Consider the following 26007-nt stretch of genomic DNA (forward strand, 5'->3'; position numbering starts at 1 on the left):
TGTCATCTGTGGTCTTATATGTTGCTTTTGTCAAGCACATTTTAACTTGTGTTTAAAGGTGCTACATAAATAGAGTTTTTATTATTATTATTATTATTATTATTATTATTATTATTATTATTATTATTATTATTATTATTATTATTATTATCATCATTATTATACTCTCTATATGTTGCTGCTATTTCCTCTGTCGTGGGCTCCACAGCTGGCTGTGCATCGGGGCTCGCGGCTGTGCGCTTGTGCGACGTCCCTGTCGGTGAGTGATTATCTTGACATGTAAACACTCTCTGGTGAAGCTAGGTTAGCGAGGTAGCGGTCGGCCCAGCGTCACAGAGCGTCCTGCCTGATCTCCAGCTGCTTCTCTGTACAATGTTCAAGTCTCAGTGGGATTAGAGCCGCCGTCCTGCTCGTGTCTGCGACATGAGAGTCGCGTGGGAGACGTGGAGCTCGTGCCGTCCGCTGTCACCGTTGTTTACACTCCTCCACGGCTCTGTAGTACTGGTTTCCGCACATTAGCATCATCGGCCAGCAGCGATGTACAAGGAGGGGGGCGAGGCGCAGGACGACTGCGGCTCCCGGGAGGAGTGGACGCTGCTGTTCTGGACCTCGGTGGCCGTCATGGTCCCGGTCATCATCACGCTGTGGTGCAGCGCGCAGCGCTCCAAGCGGAAAACACACATGAAGGATTTCTTCCGCAAAAGCAAACACGGCTGGCACTACACCGACCTGTTCAACAAGCCCACCTACTGCTGCGTCTGCTCGCAGCACATCCTGCATGGCGCTTTCTGCGACTGCTGCAGCGTGTGCGCCGACGAGCAGTGCCTGCGCCGCGCGGACCGGAGCCTGCCGTGCAAGGAGATCATGGGCCCCCCCTCGGGCCCCCCCTCTGGAGGAGCCATGGAGCACCGCTGGGTCCGCGGAAACGTCCCGCTCGCTAGTTACTGTGCGGTGTGCAAACAGCAGTGTGGAACCCAGCCGAAGCTCTGCGACTTCAGGTAGGTAGAGTCAGTGGCTCTCTGCAGCTGCAGCCACATGTGCAGGGAGCCCTCAGCCAGATGTGAGGCTGTTGGTTGTGTTGTATTTATAGCTTTTGCAGTGTGCAGATGGTTACTACACACTGACATGTCTGCAGTGTTGGGCACGTTACTTTTAGTAATTTCCCCCAAAAAGTAACTGAGTTAGTAACTGAATTAGCGTTTAAAAGTAAGTAATTACCAGGAAAACTAACTATTGTGTTACTTTTTTCTGTTTTTTTAAAAAATAAAATACTCAAATATGTTAAAATTACTTGGAATCGCCCCCCTAACCATAACAATAACCCCCCATTTAGCCTATCTGGAACTAACCAACCCAGTGGGTTGCTTAGTTCCAGATAAACAGCTTTTATCCGACTAGTTGTTGGACCAGGAAAAAAAAGCGTATAGGAGATAGTTCAACATTTTACCAGATTCGCCTATTGCCATAATCCTTGGCTAAAGGTTCATTACCTTTAATGATCAGTGCATGTTGTTTTGAGATCAGCGGGGCAGAGACGCGAGCTGCTCAGTGAACACAATGGAGGTGAATGGTACAGGTCCCCCTGTGTTTAACTATGTAACATTACTACGCATGAAGCAAATACTCACTTGCGCTCCCTCCGCACAGCAGCCGTGTCTGGAATGTAGCCTAGTTCAGTCACTCCACTCCAACATATACACAGACACAATAATCCAGTTCCTGCTGCTGCACAGCGACCTCTCACTTTAATCTGTCTTTCATTTATTCTAATGGACGGCTGCTGCTCTGTGGGATTGTAGTCACAAAATGGCATAATCTGACTCTGTCAGTTAAATTACTCCACTAATCCCAAATGACCCTTTTACCCCAACCACCTTCTCAGGTCCAGTGATGGGATTAGCAGCGTTACTATAATGGCACTACTTTTTTTCAGTAACGAGTAATCAAAAAAGTTACTGTTGCCCCTGTCATAACGCCGTTACTTACAGTAAAACGCACTGTTACGCTACTGGCCGTTACTTGACTCAAGAAGTCCTGTCACAAAATAATACACCCCTATACACATTTTGCTTCAGTCTTCAAGCTGTTTATCTGGAACCAGTGTTAGGCTATAGTTACTAGTTACTTTCCCAAAAAGCAACTAGTAACTGAGTTTCTACATTATTAAAGTAGGATTACCAGGAAAAGTAACTATTGCCTTACTTCTGTTTTTAATTAAATCCTCAAATATGTCAAATTACTTGGACTTTCCTTCCTGTACCCTGTTTATCTTGATGAACTGAAAGAAAGTGTATTATTTTGTGATGGGACTTCTTGAGTCAAGTAACGGCGAGTAACGCCGCATTTTACTGGGGGTTATAAGTTATAAATTAGTTCCAGATAAATGGGAGGTAAGGGGGGCGAGTCCAAGTATTTGACATATTTGAGCATTTTATTTAAAAAAGTAACGCAATAGTTACTTTTCCGGGTAATTAATTGCTTTATAATGTAGCAAATCAGTTACTTTTGGGGGAAAGTAACTAACTAAAACAAATGACTTATTAAGTGCCCAACACTGCTGAAGTTAGGGGCCAGTGTCAGAGACGGAGCAGCACCTCTGAGCCTGCAGATTTAGTGTGTCTTTCTTTACAGTGGTTGCATCAGTGTCGTGTCCCTCTCTGTCCGTCCCTCAGGTGTGTGTGGTGTCAGACCACGGTGCACGATGACTGCATGGACAGCCTGCAGGACGCAGACCAGTGCGACCTGGGTGAATTCCGGAGCCTCATCATCCCTCCTCACTACCTCTACCGTGTCAACAAACTCCGCCGCAGGCACCCGGACGAGTACAGCAAGGTGCAGACTAGACTAGAGGATGAGTCGGGGCTGTTTGGAGGAGAGGCAGTGTGTTTTTCTGTGACATCCCAGAGCTGAGATGTCCCATGTGCTTGTGTCTCTGCAGCTGGCGTCTTCCTGCGGCAGTGGCTGGACTCCAATGTTGGTCTTGGCTAACACTCGCAGCGGTAACAACATGGGGGAGGCTCTGCTGGGAGAATTCCGCACCCTCCTCAACCCAGTGCAGGTCGGTCTGCAGCTCCCGTTTGTCACAAGGAACTTTGTTCTGCATGAGACACACGACAGTAACCGTCTCTCCTCACCTCTGCCCTCCAGGTGTTTGACCTGTCTGAGCTGAGTCCTTCCAAAGCCCTGCAGCTCTGCACCCTCCTGCCTCCTGGCAGCGTCCGGGTGGTGGTGTGTGGAGGAGACGGCACGGTGGGCTGGGTGCTGGATGCCATAGATACTATGAAGCTAAAGGTGAGACAGGGCTGTCTTTTTACACTAAATTAGATCAGATTTGATTTGAACTTTATTGCCATTACACTTGTCATGGCAACAAAATGCAGATTGCATCTAACCAGAGGTGCATAAGCAGATCAGATAACAATATTTACAGTTTATACAGAATGTACAAAAGTACAATGGTAGACACTAAAAAAATAGTGCAAGCAGATTAAAAGAGAATACTTAGTGGTTCGCAACCTTTTTTGGCTCGTGACCCCATTTTGACATCATAAATTTCTGGCGACCCGTCAGTCAAGATGTGCCAGCTCAGATATTTTTATATGCTGCATTTTATATGAACTTGATTTACATTCAAGAAAGATTTACATTCTGCTTTGTGGCTTGTCTGTGAAACGTGCACTGCTCTCCCCGACTCCGTTGTTGGAGATCTCCACACAGTAATAGAAATACACTCCCCCCCCCCCCCCCCCCCGCTCCACTTGAGCGCGGCTGAACCCGGCTTGAGCTCACAGGGCGCGAGGCTGCTGCAGCCGCCGCTCGTGCTGACAGCTGACTGAGGGAGATGCTTTGGTTGGGTTTAGGCAATGAAGAAAGGAGTTGGTTAAGTTTAGTAAAAAGACCAGGTAGAGGCTAGACAGGCTAGAAGTATAATGAACATATGTCATTAATATGAAGTATTTGCTTGTTTTGCAGTTAATTATGCACATGATCCATTTCGACCCCAAAAAGGAAAAAAGGATCAATGCGCACCGCATTTCCCCCAATAGCCTTTTCGGAATAGCGGGGTCTTTAGAAAAAATAGAAAACCCCGCTATTACGATGAATGGAAGTCTATTGTCGGAAAGGCGGGGCTTCGGAAAGGCGGGGTGTAACCACATTTTAGATTAGCTGGGCTAACCGTTAGCTGTTAGCCGTTAGCAGTGTCAATACAATAAACAATAACTTTATAAACGGCCCATGAAAAAAATATTTTTCCCAGCGGATATCCTAGTTCCAACATGACTGAGCTAACCGGAGTAGTTTCATGTCGTGTCCGACAAAGGGAGGGTTTTGACAGCTGACGTCCTGATGTTAGTTTGCTGCTGCTGTTAACTTAGCTGTCAGCAGCAGCAAAGCTAACAACTACGACAACCATGACTAATTACAAAAACGTGCACACAGAAATAGTAATGTTTGTTCAATAATTCGTTTTCTACACTTAACAAACATCAGATTTAGTCAAAACGGTTTTGGCAGCCCCGAGCCCCCACATTTGGTGCCTACACCGGTGGCTAACGCTACCAGTTAGCCGCTCGCTAGAATGCTACTAAAACCCACTTCCGTTGGGGGGGCGACCGCCATTCCGAAGGACCGCCATTCCGACGGTCTGCCAGTCCGAAAATTCCCGAAGGTCCGTCATTTCGAACTTCCCGAGGGGCCGCCGTTCCGAATGTGTTTTATTTTGAAAATTGACCGGATTCTCTCGTGGTTTGACTTCCTGCCCGGCTTGACACGACGCGCCGCGGGGACAGCGCCTGACCGGCCCCTCCCCCTCCCCCTCCCCCTCCGCCTCCAAAGTTTCACCCAGGTGCGAGTCTGATGCATTACATCCATGGTCTGATGCAGCCGTGGCACTCCTGCTGAAAATAAATGTCCTTGCTCTGTGCTTTGGTTAGGTTTAGGCAATGTAGAAAGGAGTTGGTTAAGTTTAGTAAAAAGGTTAGGTAGAGGCCAATAAAATCGCAGTTAATATGTATCTCCCCCGGGAGTCGAACCCTGATCCACCGCGTCAAAAGCAGATGCTCTGACCACTACGCTACCACCACAATTAGGCTTGTTTACTCCGTGCCGTAAACCATTCAAGATTTTTTCAGGTTCGGAATGGCACCCTTTCTTTCAGATTCGTAATGGCACCCTTTTCCCATAAATAATTAAGGGTCGGCATTCCGACAAATTAAAGTAAACGTTCGGAGTGGCGGCCCTTCGGAATGGCACCCTGGAACCCTTCCGTTGTGGTGTGACGCAATGGATCATGGGAAAATATAGTCGTGGATAGGATTTCTTGGTTTCCCTCATCAAACTCATCAAATACACAATCCAACAACTCCAAAACGCTCTGGTGGACAAGTTGTGACCTGCACATTCACCACGCTATGAGATAATAACAGAACATTACCAGACAGAGTTGTTTTAGGGAAATTCATGCAAAACCACTGATGCGCTTTCCCGTCGGAGGCAGTTTTTCGGCAAGCAGTCTCTGCATCTGCCTGTACTGAACTGAATCATTTAACCCTAACCCAAATAATCAGCATTTCAATGTTATAACAAAATTATTTTAACCTTTGACCCTTTCCTGACACCTTTGCCAATATTTCCAGGTGGTATTGGCGACTCAATGTCCTCATTGTCAAGCTAAAAACATTAACATCCTTGCTGCTTTTACTTCCTCCTGTGTCAGGGTCAAGACCAGTTCCTGCCCAGAGTGACCATCCTGCCCCTGGGGACAGGAAATGACCTGTCCAACACTCTGGGCTGGGGTGCAGGCTACGCCGGAGAGATCCCTGTGGAACAGGTTCTCCGCAACATCCTGGATGCTGAGGTGGTTAAAATGGACAGGTGGGTGTCTGACAGTGGGACATCATTTCATCAGCTGCTAACACAGAGGATCTTCTGACATGTCAACAACTTTATTGTTGCTTAGTGATGAAATAGCTCCCAAGTTCACTCAGAGGTCTGGACTCATGATGTTTTCTTTTCTTCCTGCTGATGATCTACATCAGATGGAAAGTGCAGGTGGCTTCAAAAGGCCTCTACTTTCGTAAACCAAAGGTGAGTTCGTTTTTTTTTTATCTCTTTTTTACTCGCTAATATTTTAGTAAAATGTTTGCAGGAGTTTACTGTGCACTTGACTAACTTCATAAAACCTACTGTCTACTCCATGTCTGCCTCAGGTTCTGTCCATGAACAACTACTTCTCCGTGGGGCCCGACGCTCTGATGGCGCTGAACTTCCACACACACCGCGAGAAAACGCCCTCCTTCTTCTCCAGCCGCATCATCAACAAGGTCTGAACCACTTCATTTGAACACATGGATCATGTGCAAATTTTTACACGTGAATTTGAATGTGAATGGTAGAGAGCTCGTACTAATGCCTACCTTTCTCTTTTCCCCAGGCCGTTTATTTCCTGTATGGAACCAAAGACTGTTTAGTGCAGGAATGTAAGGATCTGGATAAGAGGATTGAGGTACAGCAGCTTGTTTATGTGCTGAAGCTTCATGCTAATTCTGCCCTGGAATCACGTTTTGTTACTGCTTGTGGTACTCTTTGATAAGAAGAACTGACGTCTGCCTCAGGCTTTTTTCAAAGTGAAACTCTCTTGAGTTACTAAACCGTATATGGAAATAATAATACATGTTTTCAGTCGGGATGGCAATTTTCCTATTTCCTTTCATCAGAGATATTTTTTTGGTATTTACGCCTTTATTGAGTACGTAGAGATAGAGAGAGAGGTGATGACATGCAACGAAGGGTCGTGGGTCAGATTCAAACTTGCTTGATTCATGGTCTGTTCTTAAAGGGATAGTTCAACATTTTGGCAAATTGGCCCATTGCCATAATCCCTACATATATGTTGAACTATCCCTTTAAAAAATGCTTAATTGTCGGTGCAAGCTATTTTTTAGAATGGCGGAGCAGAGCAGCGAGCTGCGGAGGCTAATGGAATTTCTTGGTTTCCCTGTTTCCCCCGTTTCTCCGTTGCATAGCTCTGAGCAGCTTGCGGCTCTGCCCCGCCATTCTAAAAATAGCTTGCACCGACAATTAAAGGTAACGAACCTACTCCTAAATCTATAGGGATTATGGCAATGGGCCAATTTGCCAAAACGTTGAACTATCCCTTTAAAAAAAAGTCCCTACGATTTGGACAGTGCTCTTGAACATATTGTGATTTTGATAATATTTACATTTATTGTTCTGTGATGATGAAAAATATTCCCCTCCTGGATTTGACATTATAATTCTCATATTTGGTATTGACTGATAAACCCCCAGCTGCAGTGTCAGAGCAGACAGTAAGTACAGAACCGCTCCCTATAAAACTACAACGTCTGAGCTACACCACATGTCAACATTAAACAAAAGAGACAACGTGTTCATTATCAAATTGGGAGGTGCTAAAGGATTTTTGATCTTTTTTTTTTTTTAAGTATATTTTTTGGCGTTTTTGCCTTTATTTAATAGCACATAGTGAGATAGACAGGAAAGGAGGAGGCAGAGAGAGGGGGAATGACATGCAGGAAAGGTCTGCCCAACGCGGGACCCGAGCCGGGGACGCCTGCGTTGAGGACTGTAGCCTCTACATGGGGCGGCCGCTTTAACCACTGCACTGCACCACTCCATGGATTTTTGATCTTTTAGTCTGAGCTAAATCATCTCTTAAAAAATAGGTGAAAGTTACACTTCTCTATGTGTGTGTGTGTTCCCCTACCACAGCTGGAGTTGGATGGAGAGAGGGTGGCCCTCCCCAGTCTGGAAGGCATCATAGTGTGCAACATTGGCTACTGGGGTGGAGGCTGCAGACTCTGGGAGGGGATGGGGGATGAGCCGTGCCCCCCCACACGGTAAGACCTGCACCTGCACAACCGTCAGGGAGAGTTTTCCTCAGTCAGATGTTCCTCAGGAGCAGAAGATCATCTGTGATTGTTCACCTCTAGCCTCTTCTCGAGTGCTCCTGGTTACCATAACAACTGATAGTGAGCAGCGGTGTTGTTTCTGGTGTCCCCCTGCAGACTGGACGACGGCCTGCTGGAGGTGGTGGGTGTGTTCGGCTCCTTCCACTGTGCACAGATCCAGGTCAAGCTGGCCAATCCTGTACGACTGGGACAGGCCCACACTGTTAGGGTGAGGAAATGACACACACACACACACACACACACACACACACACACACACACACACACACACACACACACACACACACACACACACACACGCACACACACACACACCCTTGTTGCTCTGCCCTGCTTCCTGTTTACATCAGTAAGTGGCTTTGAAAAAAGAATGAGAGGTTGAAATTAGTTTTTGCTGCTGTTACTTGAGAATCTAATTAGAACTAATCTGATTTAACACACACCACCCGGCTGCTGCATGTGTTCATGAGCCTGATGAAATCTAAAAAAAAACCTCCTGTTGCCTCATTCACTGACTGAAAAGGTTTCCAAAGCACATGGAAGTGAGCTGTTAGTGCGGCAGTCTCCATGGTTCTCACTGAGAACACGATGCATTGGAGGGAGGAGAGTGAGTGTGACCAGAACCACAGCTACAGGGGAGAGATGGAGTAACTTATTTGACTTGTGTTTGAATCCCTTTCATATTTATAGTTTGGTACATACAGTTATCAGGAAGACAGGGTTTCAAACGAGAAAGAAAAGAAACTTTGTGAATATCAGATCAGCAGATAAGACAAGATGATGAAAGGGTTAGTACATTTCTGTAACTTTAATGGCCCTTTTTAAAGAAAGAGAATTCTGTAGTGCTTTAGTTTTAATATTTTGTGGGTTATTGGGTAGGCTGAGAGACTGAGCCTGGTGTAATCAGAGATTTTATAGAGCTGCTTACACCCATTAATGGAAGTGTGCACACATTTTATATTGTAAATTAAAATCTCTATTTTATATTTGCTATGAATTCTGTTTTAATCATTCATTCATTTATTTTTACATTTTTACATGATCTTATTATGACTATTGTTATCATTATGATTATTATTATGATGATGATAATTATTAATAGTAGTAGTAATAGTAGTAAAATATTGGATGTAAATTTAGTTGTAGCCATGGAGACAGAAATCAAAACAGAGCAAAAGCATCACAAGTGAGAAATTAATACAGGTGCATCTCAATAAACTAGAATATCATGGAAAAGTTCATTTCCAGTAGTTCAAGTCAAATAGCCCCAACCAAGTATTGAGAGCATATAGATGGACATACTTTTCAGAGGGCCAACATTTCCATATTAAAAAAGATTTTTGTTATACTCTTTTTTTTTTAAATTCTGAATTTTAAGTCTTCATTAAATGTAAGCCATAATCATTACAATTAAAATAAATGTAATAAATTAAGACATGAAATGTTCCATTCTGTGTGTAATAGATCTATATAATGTATTAGTAGACATAGATCAACTTTTCCATGATATTCTAATGTATTAAGATGCACCTGTATAACTGGTGTGGTTCCCTGTGTGTCCCACCTCTCCAGCTGGTTCTGAAGAGCTCCAAGATGCCCATGCAGGTGGACGGGGAGCCGTGGGCCCAGGGCCCCTGCACCATCACCATCACCCATAAGACCCAGGCCCTCATGCTGTACCACAGCACAGAGCAGACGGACGACGACGATGACGAAAGCAGCGCCTCCGAGCCGGAGAGCCCCACCCCTCAAGACTCGCCCAGGCCCCCGGGGCCGGCCTCCGCTCGTGCATGACCCGCCCTCAGACATCATGTGGTCCGAGGCTCTTCTTATCTGAGGTTTCTGTCCGCTTTCGTCAGCCCAGTTTCTATTAACCCCTCATCTGCAGTGGCTTGTAGTCGTCCTCCTCTAGGGTTTCTCAACACTCCTAATCCTCACATCATGTCGGTGAGAGTTCTTCATTTCTTGTGTAATGGTTGCAGGTCTTCTCTGAGGTCAGACTGGTTGGATTTTTCTTTGGGCTGGTGAGAGTTGTTTTTGGTCTTTAACCTCCACACTCCACACTCCACGTATATTGTAAGCCAGAGCTCAGGCCGTTCCTCCTCCTCAGGTGTGAGGTGGACAGTGAGGAGGAGGTGAATGTTACGGAGAAAGATTGCTGTTTATTTGCACTGATCCCTTGTGCCATAGATATCTATAGTCTATTCTAATGTATTTATTACACTGTATTTACAATTGAATGCTTAGTGCAGCCCTGCAGGTTATCAGTGAGCCATTCTTAACAATTGTCCAGGTTCAATTAAGAAACACCCTCAAAGCCATGTGCACCCTGACAGGTGGTGACCTCATGCCACAGGAGAGAACAGCACAGGACTGTTGACAGGATGGAGAGGAAGTTTTGCAAAGATGTATTGTCCGTTACTGAAATTGCATCACACAAAAAAGCACAAACAACAAACAGCAAACGTATGTCGCGGAAGCCAGAGTGAGAGAGGCAGCTGGACGAAAAGTGAAACTGCAGAAAGTATGTGGTAAATTTCACTTTGGGCCTCCTCATCACTGTTACAGGTTTTTTTTAATGTCTCCTGCATTTGAAAGTTTTGAAATGTGTATAGGTCAAAAGGTAAAGAGCAACGGCTCTGTTACACCTGTGATGTGCTGTCAATCACTGGACGTCCATATTGGTTTGTTTACTTCATCATGCACTGTCTCAATCAGCTTAGCAGATGTTTATTCCCATTCAGTCTTGAGGCTATATGTAACTTTACTGTAGGAGCCACAGGAAACAGGCTGACTGGTGGAGGTTTATTTTCAAAATTCAAGTAACTGTTGTTCTAAAGGTTTTTTTTTTTTGTCTTTTTCCTCCCCTCTTTTTTGTGTTGCACTGTTTTGGCACTTATGCTGATAAACACCTTACACTGCTTACATACATGAAACCACAATGTGTCTACCTATGGTGTTAACTGCTGACGACATTATGCTCTCTTTTTGTTTTACCATATTATCACCACAAGGTGGCGACTAAGACAGTGTTATAATGACATCACCATCACATGCATGTACTTTTTGTATGTGAAGTGTTTGTGTGTCAGAGTTTTACTGGTTGTATTTTCCTGCGTTCTCCATGGTGTGTGTCAGAGGGCATCTTGTCTGAGTCAGCCTTCCTGTAGGGGAGTTCTCTTCACCATTGGAGGTGAAGTCTGTAAAATGTTGCTTTATGCTCTCCAGTGAACCTGGAGCCGACACGATGCTCATGAGGCTGAACAGGGATCAGTTTATTTTGCCACGTGATGCCTATGCTTTTTGGAATATGCACGTAACCCGAGCCTCATGATGTCACCACCCTCCGTTTGTTTGGCGAGTGTCTTGTTGCTAAGGACAGCCGTTTCCACCCATTACCTTATCGTCCATGTTTACCAGAACTGTTTGTTTTGTGTTGCACTGAATTTCGAGTGTAACTGGTGTCAGGTTGTTGTTGTTTTTAGCCACGTTAGCAGAGTCCTGATCCTGATCTTATTGATCCTGTGAGGACTGATATTTTATTTGGGCCAATGAAACATTTCAGTTCATGACTTAATAGTCCAACCACTGACCCAACCTGTCCTAGACTTGACTGTAGGTTGAGACTATTGAGCATACTACATCCAACTGCACAGATGATGGTAACATACAAAAGGTCTTGCAGCTTAAAGCTACACTACCATCTAAAATGTTTGGACACACCTTCTCATTCAATGGTCTGTCTTTATTTTTGATCACTTTCTACATTGTAGATTCAAACTTAAGACATCAAAACTATGAAGGAACACATATGGAATTATATAGTAAACACAAAAGAAGTGTTATCTGACCTTAATTTAATTTAATATAAAACCTTTATTCATATCTCAGGATATAAATAAAGGACCAAAACCTAGCTGAGGTGGTTTGGGATGAGTTGGACCACAGAGTGAAGGTAAAACAGCAACAAGTGCTCAGCTCCTCTGGGAACTCCTTCAGGACTGTTGGAAAACTGTTCCAGGTGACGACCTCATGAAGCTGAATCAAAAGTGTGTAAAAAGCTGACATCAAAGCAAAAATATGGCTACTTCGAAAAATCTAATATATAAAACATCTTCTGCTTTAACACTATTTTGTTTACTTCCATATGTGTTCCTTAATAGTTTTGATATCTTCAGTGTGAATCTACAATGTTGAAAGTAATAAAAATAACACATAAGTCGCTGACTCCCCCCCTTTATGACCGGCAACTTCACTATTTCTACTCTCATTAGCAGAGTTGTTGTTGGACACCTGTATGCCCACGTCAAATAGCACAGAGCTGAAGTAGCTGTGCTGGCTCAGAGCTCAGAGCAGAGAGGGAGATGGCTACAGACGACAGCAGCAGAGAGTAGAGATTCAGTCAGACTGATTCAGATTAATGTCAGTATAGCTCCTCAGCTGTTGGCAGTGGACAGGTCTTTGTTTGCCAATATATTCAGCAATCAGTATACCAACATCACTGTATTAATATGTAAAACAGGTTTGGGTTATTCACACTAGAAACCAAAACAAACCTGATGACGCAGCGTTAAACAGTCTGCGTGACAGATGTGCAAACAGAGGATAAAACTTGCAACATTATGTAACATGGCTTTCGTGAGTGTGTAGTCAACACAGAGGGCTGCTGGCGTGGCTAGTGACTCGTTTAATCGTGGGGTGGAGGCATCTGACCCAGATGTTATAAGTTTTGAATGCTCCCATCTGTATTACCTTTGACCCTGGCAGATATACGACTGTATTTAACAGACAGAATTTGGCGAGAGAGTCAAACTGTCACATTGTTAATCTTGTTAATCAGATCATTAGCGTTAGCACTGGGCCTCTGTATTCAAATCTAATCGATCCTCACCTTTTACTATGTTGTGTGTACCAAAATGCTTTCGTTATTATCAATATGTTTGAATAGGATTACTTTTATTGCTGTCAGAGATGTGTGTAAAAATAAGAAAAACCCCGGAGGCTGGTGAGAATGTGCAGGAAACATGATGTTAAAGCAGCCTGATGTGGCCTCTGCTGAACACAAAGGAAAAAAATCCAGAGGAACAGTGTCTGGGAGAAACACAAGCTTTTATTGGTAACTAACAATCATGTCAATCATAGCTGTTTACAAAGATGGAGGTAAAGAAGGTTTTGGCGAATTTGCTACTGTCAGTGAGAAAAACTGATTTTGATTGAATTGAATGTAATGAATTTGACATTCCCATAAATATTTTCATACATAAACCATGTCTCTGTTGTGTTCAGTACCAAACAGCTACCACCACAAATTTAACACAACAATCATATGTATAGTAAATGACTTGAAATGATGGTGTGTTCATGCTTATTCTGATTATTTCAACAACAGGACAGTGCCACAGACATTCTCCACATCCTGCACCTCACTGTCCCTCATCATCTCAGGACTAATTCTTTTTCTTCGGCTGTGGATGGTGTTTGTCTGAAGGATGGTGGCCTTTGGGATTATCTTTCTTGGCGGAATCAGGTCGTGCCCCGCCTTGTTTATTCCCACCAGGAGTACTGGGTTTCTTTTTCTCTTGGTCTAAAAGGATAAAATATAAAAAGGTTGCTTTAATAGTTCTGTTCATACTGAAGAAACAAAGGAAACTAGGTCCCAAAAAGGTGCATAATAACATTTTAGCTCTCAAATAAAATCTTGATCAACTACTCTGATAAGGTCTGTAAAGCTTTCATATTTACTGAACAGATCCACATTGCATTTGAATAACCTCCTGGTGAGACAGCTTTGGAGAAGCTTTAAATTATTCACTAAATAAAATCCGTCACCTCACATGAAAACTTCACAGTTTGTTTCAACATTACAAGAAGTCATATAGTTCACCTCTCTAATTTGAGCATCACCTGAAGTTATGAAACTCTCAGAGCATTGGATTTGGAAATAAAGAAAACAGTTCAGTAAATGATAACAGTTCCAGACCAGACGAGATTTGCAATAATCAGTAATCTGAATTACCTAATAATCCCAAATTTGCAGAGAAAGTGTTTGAGATGCATGTGCTCCCTCCCTGCATCATTAAATGAGGCTACTGTAACACTTATTCCTAGAAAAGGGAGGGACTTTAGGACCAGCTGGGCTCAGAAAGGCCGCTGTCACTGATAAACACAAAGCAGAAAATCTTTGCTAATTTTGGCCTCAGAGCAGAAGTGATATTCCCACCCTGGGCAGGGTTCAGGAAGCAACCCAGCCTTTTTATGTGTGTGCCTGTGCCTGCGTATGTGCTTGTCTGTTGCTGTCTGTTGTATAAAGTGTACTCATAGTTCACAATGTGTGGAAGCTCCTGAATGTGCAGTGATTACAGTGGATTTCTGCTGACAGGAAGCTGCTCTCAAAGCCAGAATCACAAAAGGAAACGCAAACACCTTCAAATCCTCGCTAACAGCTTGGTACAGATGACAGGTAGTTCAGTAATGCAGGGCTATGGTGAACAGAAACAGTCTGTATAATAATAATATAAAAACCTATACTAGATAGACATTCTCAGTTTTAGACGTAACACATGATGTTTGACAGATGTGCAACATGCTTCCAGTTCAGATAGCAAACTTAAAACGTAAGAGGAACAACTGTTACAGCAGCAGATCATAATATTCAGTTAAATCACGCTCCAAACAAAAACTGAATTTGAAAAGAAAAAATAAACAAGCTACTTTTTTATTTGGCAGATTGTAATGTGTCAATATTAAATGGTTACAATGTTGTTATATCAATAAAGTCTGAGGAATCATAAAGCTGACCTGGTGCAAGACTACAAGAAGATATATTTGTAACATAACATTTCAGGAGATAGTTTGTAAAAGAATGGAAAGATAAATGACTCACTGTGGGGGTGGGGGTGGGGGTGGTGGCTGTCACTTTTCTTGTCTTTGGAGGAGAAAATGAAAACGGTGACAGTATTTAAGCACATGGAATGCATTTTGCACACAAAACAAAACATTTGAACTGAAGCATGACATGCGGTCATGTGTACTGTCTGCTGTCGGGCAGCAGAACCGAGCAGAGCATTTAACCATCAAAACCAGTTTTGTGTTGTCAACAAAATCAACAGGCTACATTTGCCTCTAATGTGTCTGTATGAAACTGGAATGGGCAATGCTGCCGACTAGTGCTTCTTATTGAATGATGTGCCCGGAAAGAGTGTAAAGGGAAATGACTCACGGTGGGGGGGCTGGTGGCCGGAGTCACTTTTCTTATCTGGAGAAGAAAAAAAACATACACTTACTTACACTTCAATGTGACACACATTTGTCCACTTCATGCTTCTTTGAGCCTCAGTGTAGCATTCACTCAGTTCATGACAGGACACTATGAAGCTGCTGTAATCAACATGTGCAGTACGTCATAAGAATTGGAGAAGGTGTTCTGACTAGTGCTTCTTATTGAATGATGCAAGAGCCAGAGTACAACACTTATGAACCACGAGTCAGACCTGCCAAGACTGTATGTCTCTGTGTGCATTGCCAAAAAAAAAAAAACACTGCAGGGGAAGGTTTGCAGAAGCATGTAAAAGAGAGATGACTCACGGTGGGGGGGCTGGTCACTTTTCTTATCTGGAGAAGAAGAAAAAAATGAAGAAAGCAACTTACATTTAAATGTGACACACATTTGTTCAACTAAAAAAAATATATATATATATATATATATATATATATATATATATATATATATATATATATATATATATATATATATATATATATATATATATATATATATATATATATATATATATATTTGTACAGTTCTTTGATGCTCAGTGCAGCATTCATTCAGTTTTTAACTGGACACCAAGAACACCCCTGGCCTGTGAAGGAATGCCAGGTGGCTGGTTTATTTCATGTTAAACCCCATAACACGTCTATGATTCACTAAAAACAAATGACAACACTTTTGAGCCACGTGACACGGCGGCTGATTCTTCTGACATTAAAATCACAAAACTCATATGGAAACATTGTAAATGCATCACTCAGTCCATGTACAGTGCAACATGTTGCATCATTACAGTCTGAGGCATACAACAACCTTGCATTGTGAGGAGACACCGGCTGCAGTGTCAAAAGTCTAAATTGTCTCCTGATGGAGAAGAACAGATAAGGACTTCAGAAAAGTCAACTGTCGCAGCAAAAACAACAAGTGGAAAAAAAGCTGGGCTATTACAGAAATTATGAAATAAAAAACAAGCAACTGAGCAAAGGATCAGAATAAATTATGTTAAGTAGCTTCCTGACATTTCTATACAGATTTTCCATGAACATGATTTAGTTAAACAGCTTGTTTAGATGATGATATTGTGATCAAGAATTTCAATATACTGGTTCATTATGACTACTCACTGCACAACTGAAAGAGAGGCAATGCTGCCGATGGATTCAGACTTCAGGTGATCAGACAATCATTTCCTCATGAACATAAAACAGGTGCCCTTCTGTCTCCACTTTTATGGGTAAACTGAAGTCAAAGGTAGTTTGTCACTGTTAATGTTGCTGCTTATCTTTAGTTAAGGGAGATCTAGTAGGAGATAAGACAGGAGGCAGGGAGCTCCCCTCCTCCATCATTAGAGAAGTGGGCCAGCTCCTATCATCTCTCTTCTCTGATACTTTAGGAAAAGTTTTTGACCACAGGCTACACAGCATGCTCCTGACATCATGATTATTATTTAAAGTTAGGGACTCTACAAAACTGCAGTTGTCTTTCTCTACAATAGCTGTGTTTGGCCTCTATATTTATGAAGTCCTCATTACTGAACACAAGGAAAATCCTTGTGTTCAGTAATGACTGCCTCCTTTTATGTATTTCATACCGGCCTTACACCTACGCCTCCACAGATTCCTGCTCACTATGAACTCTTGTTTCCTGATGCACAAGTTTTGACAGTGTTCATGCCATTCAACCTCACCTTGTGCATGAGTCAAGACAAAAACACAGTGTTATCTCTGAAACACTGTTGGAGGAGTGCTTCCTGGACTCAAGGTGTGTAAATACTTTACAACATGAGATCTTAAGACCAACAAACTGCGACACATTTTGGCATCAAGACTTCATTGGGAAGTCAAACAGATCTGAGGGGACAAAAGGCCCTTTTATATCAGCCTTCCACCAATAGGGACCTAATATTTTGAGTTGTGGCCTAAAAGAGCATGGATATAAAAAATTCTCCCATAGATGGAATAATTTTGCACACAATATACACAACAATTCACATGAGACAAGAAACTGTAAATGTTTACAAAAAAAGCAGTAAAGTCCAAGTCGTCATTTAGGCCAGGAAGTTTGGTAACGTGCAGTTGAAAGCTCAAAAAAGATTCCTGTTGGTTAAGTTATTTTGTTATGGAGGAATGTGATCAATGGTTGGTGTTGTGAAAGTCCAAGTAGTGTCTTACCTTTAGGTAGCTGACATTTCTTGTACTATTATAGTATGTCCTGCAAATGTCTTATTGTTCTCTCAATGTAAAAACCTTGCACCTGGGATATTCTACCCTATAGACCACAGATGTGTTTCCAGTTAAAGCAGAAGTGAGTGGTCCGGTCGTTTTCGCTAATGCTGCGTTCCAGGCAGGCTTTTGAAATCGTAAATTACAGCTTCAAGTCACAACTTACGACTTTGTAGCGTTTCAGGCAACCCACTCGTGTTTTTCCGACCTGTTTTACCGGTGAAAGTCACTATAACGGCCACTCGTAACTTCCGACCGGTGAACTCGTACCAGATCGAACTGGTACCACTTCACGGTCGGAAAAATACGAGTTTCCTTGAACGCACCATAACAGTCCTCGTCGCTACGTCACCACATTCACGGCGTTCCTTGGCTGCACACACAGCCCTGCATGCCGTTCTCTCTCCTCATTGGATAAAAACTGTAGGATACGATAAATGTTTTCTCCTCGGCTCAGAGCAGAGCAGAGTGACTGACAGACCCGTGTTTCAGTCCAAACACTCTATGTAAGTGATTGCTGTCGGAAGATATAACTATTTAAGACTTATATTAACACAAATATATCACTTACTTCTGCTTTAATGGTGAACTTCTTTTGGGACGTAAAGTCCTGCAGTAGTTGCACTTGCAGGATACTTTAAGTACTTTAAGCCCCACCATGTTGATTGTTGGGCTAAAACCGCTGCATACCAGTCTGAGTGGGAGCTGGGGTGGTGGGTTGGGGAAAATGTTGAATACCACAGCACTCTAAATTATACCCTACAGTTGTTCCTCCTCTGCCTCATGACTAGGTCGTGTCAAAAAACACTTTATTTTTTATTTGGAGGTGTTTAATAAGATTTTTTTTTAGACTTTTATCTATTTTATCAGGTCAAGATGAAAAAGGACTGGCTATCATCTTGCATCAAACCACGTTACATCTCTAGAGAAAATGTAATATTAATTGGACTGTATCAATGAAATAATTTGATCTGATAGAAATTGGTTTCGTGTGAGATCAACATTAGTAGTCTGACATTGGTGTTATTAATATTACTTACATGGCTTCTGTCCAGCATTGGAGGGAGGACCCCTCTTAAAATTGGGTGGCATGCCATGTGCATACTGGGATGGATTCCAGCCCTGCTGGGAGCCCATGTAGGAAAACATCGGTACAGGAACTGGCTGAAAGTACGTCTGAACAGGGGGACGGCCTGGACTGTGGGACCTTGGTGGTCTTGTCTGTTCTGGGGGCTCTGAAGCACAAAGTGAGATATTAATAAGTGATTAGTGTTGAACCTGGTGAGACAAAAAAGATACAAGACCAGCATTGAGCATCCAGCACCAGAACAGAGAATGGAGTTCACCGCAGAAAATTGTGAGGTCCAACAGATCCATCACCTTTTTTTTTTTACTATCTAAAATGTCAACAGGAAATTGTCATGTACTACAGTTGAACTAAAACAATATCTCTGTTTAAGGTTTTAAAGGAGGCAATATCTACAGGCTCTAAGTAGAAACTCCTAGGATCCAGGTAAACACAGTAGACATGACATGTGGAGCATCCTCAAATACCATTAATGTCTCTAGAGAAAATAAACGCCATCATTTTTCAAAGACATCTTGACACTATGTCTCAGTGTTTCCAACGTGAACACAGTTTAGGACTAATGCTGGGTACATTTGCTGACTTCCTCATACATTCACATTCACATCCAACACCGTAACATCAACACATCTCAACACCAACACAGAAACTTCCCTATCAGAGCATGCAGGTGGCTGGCACAGATTGTATTTTTAAACATTCAGTAGACCCACTGACTGGGAAAAAGGCTTTCTGTGATTTCAAAGCTGTGTGAATGTTTATCATACACATATGTTATGTCATTCAAATATGTACAGCAGCAGAGTTTAGATGTTTTACCACAGTTCACAGAGATGAACGCACCAGATTCTGGCTGAGATGCACCATGTGCGGGTCCAGAGAAACGAGCTGTCCTTTCACCTGTGAATGGTAAATGCACTGTATTTACATTATATAGCCCTTTACAATGTGCTTTTCACATACAGTACATGCAAATTTAAACATCCACACAAACTCACCAGACTCGCCAATGCCTGGGTTCAGCTCTGTGACAAAATTGGACACGGTTAGCTTCATTATACCTTGACAATACACCTCCAAATGTAGAGTCCTCCACTGAGAACTGACCCACACATTCACCTGGTTTAGTTATTGGTAGTCTGGACTCGACAGGCAGTTTAAAGCTCTCCGTCAGATGCTCCTTCAAGGCAACAGCATAAGCCTGTGTAGCCGTCACCTTCTTGGAGTCCAGGGTAATACGGGGCACATAAGGATCAATCTTAACAACCCAAGGCAGGTCAAACGAAACCTAAGAGGAACAAAGGGAACGGAGTAGTTTTAAAATGGGACGTGTTTTTTTGAAGAGAGGGCTGTTGCAGGTGTCAGGTTATTGCATTCTCTCTCTCTCTACTGAGGGTGTCAAAGTGAAAAATGTTTTCATTAGAACTACGATTAATACTTCAGATTACACTTTTAAAAATGTATATCTTAGACTTTAACACACTATTCTGGTTTATTTAAGCTAATCCTTAACATTGATTTTCCTCCCTCTCCTCCTCTTCCTCTCTCACTGATCATTTCACCTGGAGAAAGGCTGGCGTCTGGGCCTGACCCAGCAGAGAGTTGATATCTTCTCTGGCTTTTCTCATCTGTGCAGCGTTGTCAGTTAACTTCTTCAACAGGTCCTGAAGTTTCGCCTGACCCGTCTCCAGCTCCCGGTCTACTGCGGTTTGGGACTCACGCTCCTCTTGGGCTAACATATCCCGCACCTGCTGGTACACTGCTGCCATGGCTGCCTTTCTTTTGACTGCTCCGTCCTGGGAAAAGACCACAAGGAGCCACAGACAAACACAAGAGCAGGTCAACATGTATAAATATAAATTGGCTTTAATATGCAATTGCCTCACACTGTCCAGTGAAACTGTTGTCATGAAATATAATGTAGATAGTTTACCATCAGCTTGCTTCGCAAGTCATTCATCTGAAACATAACAGTGTCAGTCCTTTCAATCTTCCCATCCAGCAAACTCAACTTCTCTCTGAGTTCAGACTGTAAAGACAGAAAAACAGCTTTAATACACAGACAATGTTACCAGGTTTACAGCCTCTCCACAAGCCGACGGCATGATGCAAGTCCACAATGCATGCACTGATGCACACATGTATCAATCCTGCAACACACTCGATTTATATATTGTGTTAGTCTCCTGTGATATGATTAATGTAATCTTGTTTTTAGATGTCCTGAACTGAATAAAGACGTTTTTATTTCTGAACCATCTCTCCTACCATATGCCCTTTGGACTGATGCCTCTTATGTAAACAGTGGTGAATAGGAAATAACTGAGGATGTGCCAGTGTTTGTGTAAACTCACTGCATGTTTGTTCAGTCTAGTGCAGTGGTTCATAAACTTTTCACAAGAAAGGGCCCTAAACTGACACAAAATTGTCCCAGGGTTTCCTCCGGGTGCTCCGGTTTCCCCCACCACTAAAAACATGCTAGCTAGCCTGATCCTCCAGTCAGTGCCCCTGACCAAAGGCACTGGCTCATAATCTGGAGTTGGTCCCCGGGCGCTGCACCGTGGCTGCCCACTGCTACTCAGGGATGGGTTAAATGCAGAGAAAGAATTTCACTGTACTAGCTGTATATGTGACAAATAAAGTACCTTTACCTTTACATGTGATAGAATATCTTCCTATTACATTAAGTGTCTGAAACGCACAACTAAAACAGTCATCATGGGGAGAGAATCACTCACCTAGTTTAAAATGGTTACAAGAACTTAAAACAAAAAGAAGGCACAAAGCCACTAACTGCATTTCTCAAAACTGTGCAATACAACTGTGCATTGTGACCATGGACTGATTCGATTTAATGTGCTATATTTTTGTTGTTGATGTTTGTTTTGTATTAGTTTTTCCCCTTATTTCCTCGATTGTCTGTTCTGCAAATATATTAAAAAAATAATTGGGTGAAGAAAAAAAAACTGCGTCACGGCATGACACCCACACACCTCTTTCTGGCTCCTCTGCTCCTCGGGGGAGATGAAGGAGCAGCCTTTGTGCACATGTTGGAGGCACAGGCTGCAGATCGGACGGCCGTGGTCGCTGCAGAACAGCTCCATCAGCTTGGCGTGGTCCGGACAGATGCGCTCCGACAGGTCGCCGATGACATCGCTCAGCTGGTGGAGACGGAAATTAGGATTCTCCCGGTGAGGACGCAGGTGCTCCTCACAGTAGGAGGCCATGCAGGTGAGGCAGGTCTGGGACGCCTCCGCTTCCATACATGTGTCACAGCGGATGACTTTCTCCTCCTCGGCATTCGGGCTCTCTTCGCTCTTGCTCAGGCCCAAGTTGAAAGTCTCCACCACAGTGCTGAGGACCGTGTTTTTCTTCAGCTCCGGTTTGGTGGGAATGTCAGCTCGACACTGGGGACAGCTGCGGGTTTCCTCCCAAGTGGCGAGCAGACAGTCCTGACAGAAGTTGTGTCCGCAGGGGATGGTGACCGGACAGTCAAAGGTGCTCAGACAGATGCTGCAGGTCAGCTCATCTTCCAGACTCATCAGAGAAAACTGACTCTCCTCCGTTTCGGCCATGATGAGAGCTGAGGCGAGGCTGCGAGCATAGACGAGGGAGAAACCGGGAGAAACGAAACTTAACTGTTGCCCCCCTCTGGTGGGCCAAAATAGCAGAGAATAACAACAATAACAACTTTCACCTCTTCTTAATAATACTACGTCAGTTCCCCCACCATCATTTCCTTTATTCAACGCATATTCCACTGCGAACATATAATTGCATAATACTAGTTCACATCTGACTAGACTGAACCTGATCAGTAAATGTCGTTGAATACAAAGTTCAGTTTTCCCTGTCAAATGTCGTGGATTGGAAGGTCAAAGTAAAGAAAATTCAAATACCCAACTTCAAAGCATGTCCTACACGTTCAGATACTAATTAGCTAGCTAATTCAAGATTGACATTTCATTAACACCTCACAATGTCTGAACTTGACTCCAGCTTCAAAGACTAGCGTCCATTGTTATTTTAAACAGTCAAATTCAGAAACTCCAAAGGTAAGGAAGTATAGCCTACGTAACTTAATGTAAGCAGAAGTAAATAAAAACAAACAGCCAGCTGCTACTACTCACCCTTTTTACAGTCTATGTACCAGAGACGTTAATACTTCTTTTTACAGTTTAATACCTATGGTTAATACTCACCTCACATCCACCGACCGACCACGTCATGTGCGCGTGCTCACGAGCACGAGGAAGGCGGCCGGGTGTGACGCGCAGTTTAAAAAAGTCAAGGCAAATAAATGGTACAGTCCATTTTAGGGGTGTGTTCACAGTGTAGACTGTATATAAAAATCAAAAATGATTTAAATCGAGCTGTTCCCGTTCCCGTTTTCAGTGTCTGTCGTCAGAGAATGTAAAAAGTGCACTGTCACTCGGTGGAGACCTCACTGACAATGACAGGTGGATCTTTCGAGGTCATGTTCAATCAGTTGAATTTACCACAGGTGGACTCTGAAGATGTAGACAGCGTAAGTATATTCAGGAGAAATAAAACCATGCCATTGTCTGAGTGTCAATCCTTTGCATCAGTAGGCCTATTGACTGTCATTATGCTGTCACCTGTAGACAAGGGAACAAAAAAAGATATGACTAAAACGTTGGACTGCTCCTTGGGTCGGGTCCGGGCTATTTTTTTTTGGCAAATTTAGGCAAATTTTGAGCAATAAACAGGAAAATATTTAGACAAGCCAGTTGACCTTATAATATTAATTTTGCACTAGTTGAGGATTAAACCCACAACTTCTGGAATCTATCACACTGAGCTAATTGGCAAGTGGCAGTTTAACAGTGGCTTCACAAATTGAGTAAGCCATTCACTGTCGCGCAAGCAGATTTGAAACCACTGTTAACAAAAAAAAAGAAAGAAATTCAGTTTTTGAGGTAAAATTCTGATATGTATTTGTCAAACATCATCTACTATGAGTCTAAGATTTTGTACCTTTATTTCACAAAGACCATCTGGTATTTTGATGTATCATCACCCTTGCTGGGTCTGGAACCCACACCCCCTCACATCAAGAACCATCTCTTAACTCACTGAGCTAATTATCTGGTAGATAGAAATGCTGTGTAGCTTCATTTATTGACTCAGGGAGTCAGTGCCTGGGCAGCTGTTGTCAAGGCAGATTTAAAAAATGGTCAAAATGTCAGAAATTCTGTTAACTAAACAAAAATCTGATCATACATAAATTGCATCTTGGCAGCATGGGAATGTTGGTGATTTGTTTTTACCACTCTTAGATTGACTGCAGTTGTTCCCATGAGAGCAGAATTCAAAATGTTCTAGAAAATTAAGTTTTTGAGATAAAATTCTGATATTTGCCAAACTTCATCAACCACGACTCCAAGATGTTGTCATTTTTTCAGGAAGATTGAAAATGTATTTAGCAAGAATTGGATGATATATGTTTACAGTAGTGTTTACAGTCAAACGTTTTCATGCACTGTAGGCTCAATTTTTGATTAATCAAAAATCCGAAAAACAAATTTTGTGGAGGACAGTCTGAAAATGCTCTCTAGCAAGTTTGGTGTCAATTGAGCAAAAATTGTGGGAGGAGATAGGGTTAATACGTTTTAGAGTTATTGAAAAAAAACAGAGTGATGGACTTCATAATTTGTTATGTAATTTGTAAGAAGTTTCAGCAGTATTGGGGCAACATTTTGGTGAAAGTTGCAAAACTGTAGCATGTACCGTTGGTTTGGTAAAGTTTTTTTAATTTAAATGCTTATTGTGTCCCCCCCCTAGGAGTGGGGGGGGGCATACTGTATGTCCTATATATGGCATATGGGATGGGGTCGGACATTTCTGTAAAGTTTGGTGAGTTTTCGTCCATGGGAAGTATGATTTCCTCGGAAGAAGAAGAAAGAAGAAGAAGAATTCCTCGGAATACAATAGTGTCCTGGCAGCTTAGCTGCCCGGACCCTAATAACGTGTTTAAATAGACATAATTGGTTAATTTGTAATACAGATCATTAAATTAAACACAATACAGGAATTAATTAATTTCAATCATTTTATTTTACAAATTTGACCCATACACTGACTAACAACGAATCAAATAGCAACAAATAGCAGTTTGACTAAAATCCAATCCACGAGACAATAAGCGATGCGAAGACTAATGGAACAGATTTCTACTACTACAAGAAGGTCAGTGCTGTACAAGCAACATGAGCCACTCAAGTCTGCAGTTGGTCAAGGAAACATATTACTATCAAAACAGAAGCAATGATCAAGAAAGTCAAATGTTGCATTAAAACATAACCCCCTCATTACTAAGCACAGACACCAATACTATGTTAAACAAGTGTCAACACAATATCAGGAATTAAGAAATGATTTATAGTTTGGAAAACCCTTCGAACCAAACCAAAATTCATCAATGAAGAGGAGGAACGGCATGTAATAAACACAGTAGATTTCACTGTACAGGTCCAGGCTTCATATTCCATTATGCACTGTGCTTTACCCGATACAAAAATGGCCCATACATGAAGTGCACTGGCAGAAATGCTTTGCAAGAGATACAGCAGTTGTAACAATGCCTGAAACAATACCAGTTTATCAGTGAGGTCCTCTGGACAACAGTGTCCTCTGTGTCTCATAATGCAAACTGAGGTTACCTTTGTCATTAGGACAAAGACACCTGGCTGTTGATGTGTTATGTACTGTGTTGCACAGACAGACCTCTACTGCTTGACAACCATATTGTTTGTCATTTCACCTCTTTTAGCACCTGTAAGACACACGCTCAGGTTGCATCTGACTGAGAGTGATCAGCATGCAGTGCACAGTGACCAACCATCAAATGGTAAATTGACTCCAGTGGTACCACATTAAGAACTGAGCCACGGTGTCTCATATAACCAGTGTGCTTCAGCAAACACGTCTTGCAGGCCAGGGTAAACTTTGTATCAACCAACAAATAATTTACCCCTGTGCTACGGTGCAGTTCAAATGACTACCTTTGAACTACCGAACGAAAAGTCAACAGAGTATTCTGATGGCCTCTTGGTTTAATTATGCCGTTCCACACATAAAACGGTACAGCTTTTTTATTTCTATGGGCTATACCATCCGAGCATCTCATCCCAGGTGGAAATCTGGCCTAGGATCATTGCTGAACATTATCCCTTCCACTCTCCCCATTATTTCCTGGCTCTAACTCAACCAATACTGGCAAAGGGCCAAGAAAGTAAAAGAAAAGAAAACAACCAACCAAAACGGACTGTCAGAATTTGATACAGAGTCTATGTGACATCTGTTCTCATGAGCTGAACCAGTCAGAGAGTTAAGGAGCATTTAGGGCTGGGTGATACAAACAGGTCATACATTCACTGACTTATATGGTGGAATGAATGTGTGAAGATGATAGGACAATGAGATGCTTCAATACACTGTACGCTTTAGAAG

General features: G+C 42.6%; 2 protein-coding genes across 4 annotated transcripts in view; one reads left to right on the forward strand and one right to left on the reverse strand.

Moving 5' to 3' along the window:
* The first annotated feature begins 304 nt into the window (after positions 1–304).
* The window catches only part of dgke (diacylglycerol kinase, epsilon), a 36899-nt gene continuing 11196 nt past the window's right edge, over positions 305–26007 (forward strand). The window contains exons 1-12 of one of the 3 annotated variants that reach the window (XR_014595758.1): positions 305–998; positions 2673–2832; positions 2939–3058; positions 3148–3291; positions 5717–5874; positions 6039–6087; positions 6210–6323; positions 6434–6505; positions 7753–7880; positions 8049–8160; positions 9525–10291; positions 10324–11817. Coding sequence is in view for 1 of the 3 variants with exons in the window: in XM_083982184.1 (XP_083838310.1) it covers positions 538–998; positions 2673–2832; positions 2939–3058; positions 3148–3291; positions 5717–5874; positions 6039–6087; positions 6210–6323; positions 6434–6505; positions 7753–7880; positions 8049–8160; positions 9525–9746 (1740 nt within the window). In the remaining 2 variants the exon portion in view is untranslated. Of the gene's footprint in view, positions 999–2672; positions 2833–2938; positions 3059–3147; positions 3292–5716; positions 5875–6038; positions 6088–6209; positions 6324–6433; positions 6506–7752; positions 7881–8048; positions 8161–9524; positions 11818–26007 lie in introns of those variants that run through there. The other 2 variants (XR_014595757.1, XM_083982184.1) reach the window with 2 other exon arrangements.
* LOC310993727 (E3 ubiquitin/ISG15 ligase TRIM25-like) lies at positions 13233–23207 on the reverse strand. The gene is made up of 11 exons (XM_083982171.1): positions 21528–23207; positions 20468–20563; positions 20097–20330; positions 19654–19822; positions 19533–19559; positions 19378–19434; positions 18488–18682; positions 15537–15563; positions 15172–15207; positions 14836–14877; positions 13233–13536 (listed from the first exon to the last, which is right to left on the reverse strand). The coding sequence occupies exons 1-11, from the start codon at positions 22302–22304 to the stop codon at positions 13400–13402; spliced, it is 1797 nt and encodes a 598-aa protein (XP_083838297.1). The 5' UTR covers positions 22305–23207; the 3' UTR covers positions 13233–13399.

This window comes from Trachurus trachurus, assembly GCF_905171665.1.
Source record: "Trachurus trachurus genome assembly, chromosome: 1".
Lineage (NCBI taxonomy): Eukaryota > Metazoa > Chordata > Actinopteri > Carangiformes > Carangidae > Trachurus > Trachurus trachurus.